The 7,460-nt window shown below is 52.3% G+C and overlaps 1 protein-coding gene across 1 annotated transcript in view; it reads left to right on the forward strand.

Annotated features, from left to right (window-relative positions):
- SLC25A37 (solute carrier family 25 member 37) overlaps positions 1-2,472 on the forward strand; it is a 37,367-nt gene extending 34,895 nt beyond the window's left edge. The window contains exon 4 of the mRNA XM_080674350.1: positions 1,880-2,472. Coding sequence (XP_080530476.1) covers positions 1,880-2,400 — 521 coding nt within the window. The 3' untranslated portion in view covers positions 2,401-2,472. The remainder of the gene's footprint in view (positions 1-1,879) is intronic.
- The last annotated feature ends 4,988 nt before the right edge of the window (positions 2,473-7,460 follow it).

A 7,460-nucleotide genomic window follows, 5' to 3' on the forward strand; every position in this document is an offset into this window, starting at 1 on the left:
TGTCAGAGGGGCAGGAAAAACAACGGTGGCGGGGGTGGGGGACAGAAGGTCGGGCAAGAGGACTCCTGGTTCCCAGGCAGGATAAGCAACAGACATTTTTTTTTTTTTTTTTTTACCACATTTTATTAAAGGCCTCAAGAAGGGGCACTAGTATTTGAGCTTCTGATGTTCCTGTTCTCTTAAGCAGGGCTACTCGGGGGTGTGATCTGGGGACTAGTAGCTATCAGCATCTTCTGGGAGCATATTAGAAATGCACATTTTTAGATCCCACCCGGATCTACTCAGAACCTGGGGGTAGGGGCAGGGAATTTGTTTTCACAAGCCCTCCTGGTGAGTCTTTTGCACTAGTCTGAAATCTTTGTACACACACACCTCTGGCCCTTGTCAACCTTTCTCAGCCTTAGACACATTTGGGGGGGACACACCTTCATGGAGGCTTATGTTCAATTTGCTTTTTTTTTTTTAATGTATATATTTTTTAATTGATTTCAGAGAGGAAGGAAGAGGAAGAGAGAGAAACATCAATGATGAGAAGGAATCATTGATTGGCTGCCTCCTGCACGCCCCCTACTGGGGACTGAGTCCACAACCCGGGCATGTGCCCTTGACGGAAATCGAACCCAGGACCCTTGAGGCCACGGGCCGATGCTACACTGAGCCAAACCAGCTAGGGCTCAATTTGCTTTTTTTTTTTTTTTTTTTAAAGGAAATTGAAATCATCATGGAACATTTCAAACATGAGTAGAGATGAGAATATTCTGAATCCCCATGTATGCATTACTCTAGCACATAAATGAACATCTGGCCGTTTTGCTTTAGCTATCTCCTCTCACGTTACCTTTTGAATTTTGGGAGCAGTGAAGAACAGCTCTCAGCTGTGCAGACTCGAGTCAGCTTTTCCTGTGTCCCAGTGGCTCTAGCCGACTGGTCTGAGTAGCGAGGAGCTTTGGGACCTGGTGCTGGGCCTGCTTTCCGCTGGGTTAGGCTCCGTGGGAGGAGGGGCTCCCTCCACCTTTCTCCCCATAAAATGACTCCTTTCCAGAAGGGAGACTCAGAGGCAAAAATGTCAACATTTTAAATCTTGTCTTACAAGTTTGTTTTTTAAGGTTAAAATTTCTTATTTGTAATCAGCTGCCTCCCAGGCCCTAGCAGACAGGGGACTTGTTCTGTCCTTCAGGGACGTGACGGGTCCGACTGGGAGGTGAGTTTCTCTGTGTGTGAGTTTAAGGCGATTCATAACTGGTCAGTGACCAGTTAGCGCATGCCAACCAGGCGAGAATTGTGTTTGCTTCTCAAAGGAGCAGAAATCCAGTGTCAACCCCCACCTCTTCTCCTTGACATCATGTTGATTGACGGACTTGATTCCTTTAACAACAAAGAAAAGCACACTGTGGTTCATTTGGGCAATGGGTAGGGATGACGACAACTCCAGCGAGGGACCACAGTGGACCCTCATTTGCCTCGTGGCTTTTGACCCACAGTTACTTTTGTATAAACAAAGCAGGGGTCTTCACTGGAGGTTGTCAGTGAAGTGGGCTGGCATAATTCCAGAGTCTTCCCAGAGCACTGTGACACAGAAGCTAATGACACTGTCAGACAGACCAGGAAAGGAAAGACGGGACACGTGTCCAGGAGGGGAAGACAGGAGGGCCCGGGGCAGGATTCAGATTTGGGGTGGGAGCGCGGCCCGCCCGGAGCTGGCCCTGTGTGGTCTCCGGCTGGGGCTGTGTGTGCGTGCTCTGACCTGTTGCCAGCGTGTCTAAACTTGCTTGTTTTTCTTTATGGCTTGGCTTCCCATTGCACTCTGACCCGGGGTGGGGCCAAACCAACCCACTGCCCCCTGCCTGCCCGTCCGCCATGCCCTGTGGCCCACCTACAGTTGTGAAACAGCGCATGCAGATGTACAACTCGCCACACCGGTCGGCCCTCGGCTGCATCCGGACGGTTTGGAGGACTGAGGGCCTGCGGGCCTTCTACCGGAGCTATACCACGCAGCTGACCATGAACATTCCCTTCCAGTCCATCCACTTCATCACCTACGAGTTCCTGCAGGAGCAGGTCAACCCCCACCGGGGCTACAACCCACAGTCCCACATCCTCTCAGGCGGGCTAGCCGGGGCCCTGGCCGCGGCCGCCACCACCCCCCTGGACGTCTGTAAGACCCTTCTCAACACTCAGGAGAACATGGCCCTCAACCTGGCCAACATCAGCGGCCGGCTCACGGGCATGGCCAACGCCTTCCGGACGGTGTACCGGCTCAATGGCCTGCCGGGCTACTTCAAAGGCATGCAGGCCCGCATCGTCTACCAGATGCCCTCCACTGCCATCTCCTGGTCGGTCTACGAGTTTTTCAAGTACTTCCTCACCAAGCACAAGCTGGAGAATCGAACTCCATACTAAAGGAACGGGCTGTGGGCAGTGACTCCAGAATCTTGTATTTTTAAAAGGTTTTCCCTGCCTGCTTCCCTTCCCGCGCCCTCACAGCGGGATTATTTTTGCAGGGTGTTCTCAGGGGGCGCCTTCCGTTCCCTGACGCCTTGGAGAGAGGAGAGGATGGGACAGCTGCCTACCAGAGGCCGTCCGCAGGGACATCCGAGGTGGTAGTAGCGGGGGGGGGGGGGGGGGGGGGGGGGAAAGACTTTGGAAGGAGAGCAAGAAATGGCTTACTATTTCCGCCCCTAAGAGGAATGTAGCTTTCCTGCTTCACTGTGGCAGGCCCCGCCCGCCCCTAGAATCATAGGTCACGCAGTGGGGAAGAAAGTGTGCATGACTGAAAACCATGAAAGCTAAAAGAGCACATTATGTATATAAAAGTTCTAGTACACAGTATAAAATGGATGGTTAATGTTTATTCTTTATTTTTCTACGTAGAGGTTTTTGGATTTGTGTGTGTGCCTGTGTGTGTATGGATAAGTGTGACAGCTAGGAATACAAAGCTGATTTTAAAAAACAGAGGGCTGAATTCTTCCATTGGGTTAGGTCAGTGATCGGCAAACCACGGCTCGCGAGCCACATGCGGCTCTTTGGCCCCTTGAGTGTGGCTCTTCCACAAAATACCACGTGCGGGCGCGCACGTACCGTGCGATTGAAACTTCGTGGCCCATGTGCAGAAGTCGGTTTTCGGCTCTCAAAAGAAATTTCAATCGTTGTACTGTTGATATTTGGCTCTGTTGACTAATGAGTTTGCCGACCACTGTGTTAGGTAAAAAGGCACCAAAGTAATAAATTGCTAAATGCGGCCTGAAGTTGTGTTGAGCCCCCAAATGGGAGTTTCACTTGAATGTAAAATAATAAATATGTTTATATTTTTGAATTTCTCTTTTTATGGGGATTGGGGGAAAGGTACATTGAAAAAAAACAAAACAATATGTATCTTCCAGCTACTTTTTTTTTTTCTCTTTCATTCATTCAGTTACCTTCATGTGCCGGTAGCCTTTGTCTTTCCTTAAAATTCCAGGACCAGAGGGCTGGCCCTGGGACATTCTCTTTTGCTGTGGGCACACACACGTGCCGGGTCACCCGGAAGGACAGTGGCCCCAGCAGAATTAGAACGACTAGGCTTACGCCTGCGAGACCATCTCCTTCCCGGGGACAGAACGTGCGCCTCCCTGGGCCAGCACTTGGAAGCCCGTGAAATGCCAGCGTCTGGCTGCTAGCTGGGATTAGTCCTACCATTTCCTAGGACTTCTTTCCACATCCACCTTTTAACCCAGGCGCCTCTGGTGTTCTTGTTTGTGTGTGCTTTGACTAAATCTCCTGTTTCCCTCTGCAGTTTTAGGGATTTGAAAACACATAGCAAGTATATGGTATTTACCTCTCACCGTAGTGACAGGCGGCAGGCCCTCCGCTGAAGCAAGGCCCAGATCCTCATACACAAGTCAGCATGCCTCTGGAGCATCCTTCAGCCTCACTCCATAGGTCAGGGTACTCAAACTTTTTAAACAGGGGGCCAGTTCACTGTCCCTCAGACCGTTGGAGGGCCGGACTATAGTTTTTAAAAAAAACTATGAACAAATTCCTATGCGCACTGCGGGGCCCGGGATGAGTCGGCTGCTAAGCAAGACAGACAGCGGCACCCAGCGGGCTGGATAAATGTCCTCAGCGGGCCGCATGTGGCCCGCGGGCCATAGTTTGAGGACCCCTGCTAGGTCCTCATCAGTGGAGAACATGGGGCCTAACAACCTGGTTCTCCGCGACGGTGAGTCTGAGCCAGATTATCAGGGAGAGAGGGCGGGCCTGTTCCTCTGGCCACGGCTTTCCATTGGCTGCCAGACTTTCAAGGGATGACCTAATGGCCTCCTTTCAGAGCCCGGCTTTTTTAAAGGGAGCAGAGCACAAGTGTGCTTCATTCCTGCAGGCCTGGTCCAGCCTTCGCCCTTGGCCCTTGGCCTCAGGCAGTCAGTGCTGAGCCGCTCACTGAGGCTCAGACCCGGCTCCTATAACTTCCTGGGAAGAAGCCAGGTGGCACTGGGACAGTTTTCATCTTGGGAGGCTGCTTGTGCTGGGAGTCTCAGATGAGGAACAGGAGAGGGCACGGGCCGCTCCACGTGTGCCTGTGAGCTGGGCCATCTGGGGTGGGGGTCAGCTGCTGGCCTGTCACAGCTCAGGGTTAACCCCCCGGGGACACCACTTGCAGCCAGCATCTGCCCCGCTGGGGTGCAAAAGCTCATGGAGACCATGTTGCTGTGGCAAGTGTTTACAACTCTCTAAATATGTCCCGTGTTTGTGTTGAATTCTGTGAATGGAAAAAACAGATCGAATTCTAAAATAATTATCCAACCACCCCTTTGTCCACTTACACTCGCCACATTGTTGCACCACGTTTCTTACTTCTTACAGGCTTTGGTTTTTGCTGTTATTCAGAGAAGAAACTGTTGACTTCTCTGGGAAAACCCCTTAGGGTGGGCGAGGCAAGAAGCAGAAGGAGGGAGTGGAGTTCAGAGCTCTGGGCTCAGGTGGGAGGTCTGAGCCCCACTGTGTAGGGGATCGCATAGAAGTGGGGGTGAAGTCACCCGTCCTGCCTTCCCCAGCGGGTCTCCCTGGGGCTGCATGAGCACTAAACAAATGCAAGTGATCGCTTATTTTGTGGGAATTAATTTCCCCCGCTCGTCCTGAGCTCCAAAGTTTGTGCTTTTGCCCTGTGCTGACTGCGGTCCGCTTATTGGTCGTGACTTTGTGGTTGTGAAGTACTGACTAGGAAAGTGTCCTCCCGCCCCAGTGACGGCCACTCGGCATAAATGGCGTGCACTAGGTTGGTAGCGTCTTTGGAGTGACATCTACAGGCAGCCAATGCCTCTTGAGTACAATGCACAGCTCTGAGCGAGTGTGCGCATGTGTGTGTCAGACCGTGATCGGAGATTCACCCACTTGTTCATCAGTTTTATTTTTGAGTAAAACATTGATTTTTTTTTCCCAAATGGGATAACAATCCAGTCCATGACTATATTTTTAAAATTTTGGATTAAATCTAGCTCTTTACTGGCCCACATCCTTTTGTATGGATTCTCTTTCTTTTTCCTTATTATTTTTTTAATGCTGATGTCTTATTCTCAGCCCTGTGCCCTGAAGGCTGCATCTCCAGTAACTTTATTTAAGGACGATTGTGCCTGTTAAAGGTGAAGGTACTGCTGCTTCCTACCGGCTAGACACACAGTGAATGTTATAAGGGTGTTGTTTCTTAACCGCCTGTGGCAAATACCGTAGTTTCTGCCTCAATTGTTACCCACTGTTTGAAGGGGAGAAATGTGTGTTCATGTGTGTGGGGGTGGGATTCTGATGTGCTGCTACAGTTGTAACGCTGGAGCTAGAGACAAATAAAGCCTTGGTCTTTGAAGTGTTGTGGGCTCGGTGTGGGAATCCCGGAGTGTGAGGAAAGCAGGTGGAGAGCAGAAACGAATCTGTGGGGTGTGCCCATGCCAGTCTCGCGCACGAAGGACCAGGGTCTATGGTGCTGATGGAAAGGTTCCTTTCCACCCTTTTATCTAGATGGAAGCAGAGTGCCCTGGTGGCCAGCCAGAGGTCACCCTGGAGGGAGGGCGGCAGCTCTTCTCCTAGTGTGGGAGCATGAGTGTGACAGGCCCTGGTGCACACAATGCTCATGCCTGTTCCTCTCACATGCACACTGATGACCCCTCTGTGGAGGGTCCGAGTCCCTCTGTGTGGAAGGCACAGGGGTGGCCGGATCACACACACTTCCTAAAGGTCACCGCGTACACCAGAGAACCGACCCTTTTCTGGGGAGAGAGTAGGGTTGGGGCTGGGGGTGTTTCAGACCCCTCGGGGAAGCCAGGACAGCTCTCAATTCTTCACGTGGTTCTGGAGGCCAGAGCACCTACTTCACTGAGGGCCTCAGCACCCATGGCAAGGTGCCAGGAGGTGGGAAGGGGGCCAGTCGGAGGGTGAGGAAGGCTGGAGCCACACTTCCCGCTTGGCAATTACCGAAGACCAACCTTGTGCTTCTCAAAGCTGACTTGGGGCTTGCAGTTGCTTCCACATGGGGGGTGGGGGCAGGTGTGGGAGGGCCCGCCTGCTCCCAGCGAATGTGTATGCATTCAGCAGATGGTCCCCTGCCTGCCCCACGAAGTCAGTCTGCCAACAAACCTGGTGCCTCCCGTGAGCCGAGCGCGATGCCGGCGTTGTGGGGAAAGAGGCAAGTGTAAGGTGGGGTTCTCACCCTTCCAGGCCTGCGGCCGGACACAAGGCTATCCGGGAAGACCAGACTTCCTTGAGGCAATCAAATCTCGCCCACCAGGATGTAGCGGAGGCTGCCATGGAAGTGCCAGCTGAAAGTTAGTGTTGACGAGGTGTTTCCTCACCAAGAGGAAAAAGCAAGGGTTGCAACCCAGTGCATGCAGACCTGGCAAGCCACGGGCACATCCTGGTTTACGTGCCACGATGGAGGGGTGTTTAGCCACGGGAAAAGGAAGTTAAGGGAAGGGAAGTTAGAACCAGAGAGCTCCACGTGGGCATAGAGCTCCTGGAGAGTTCTCGAGGTTGTTACAGGACTTATATAAGCCCCAGCCCTTCCCGTCCTCCGGACTGATTGTGTTTTCTTAAGTTCCAGTTAGTCTTTATCAGAAGTAGAACAGTAACATGATCCCATTGCCACGCTTGCCCATCCGTTCGTGGCTCTGTCCCCACCAGTGGCAGGCTGGAGCCGCGCCTACACAGCCCCTGGAGCGGCCGGTCTGCATCCCTTCCCAGCGTCGCATTCAGTAACGTGCTGCTGGCTGGAAACCAGCAAACGTGGGCATCTATACCCAGAAATAGACAAGTGCTAGCATCAGGGCTCTTTCAAAGCCCAGTGTTGTAATAGAGAGAGACGGCCACTGGGAGGCAGTAGAGCTGGGCTAGTACTGCGCCCAGGGAAATGAAGACTTGTCTCCGTGATGGTGACAAGCTGTAGATAAGAGCTTGGCTGCCGTCACAAGGAGTTTGACCTTGAATAGGCAACGGGGAGT

Source organism: Plecotus auritus (genome assembly GCF_963455305.1).
Source record: "Plecotus auritus genome assembly, chromosome: 6".
Classification (NCBI taxonomy): Eukaryota; Metazoa; Chordata; class Mammalia; order Chiroptera; family Vespertilionidae; genus Plecotus; species Plecotus auritus.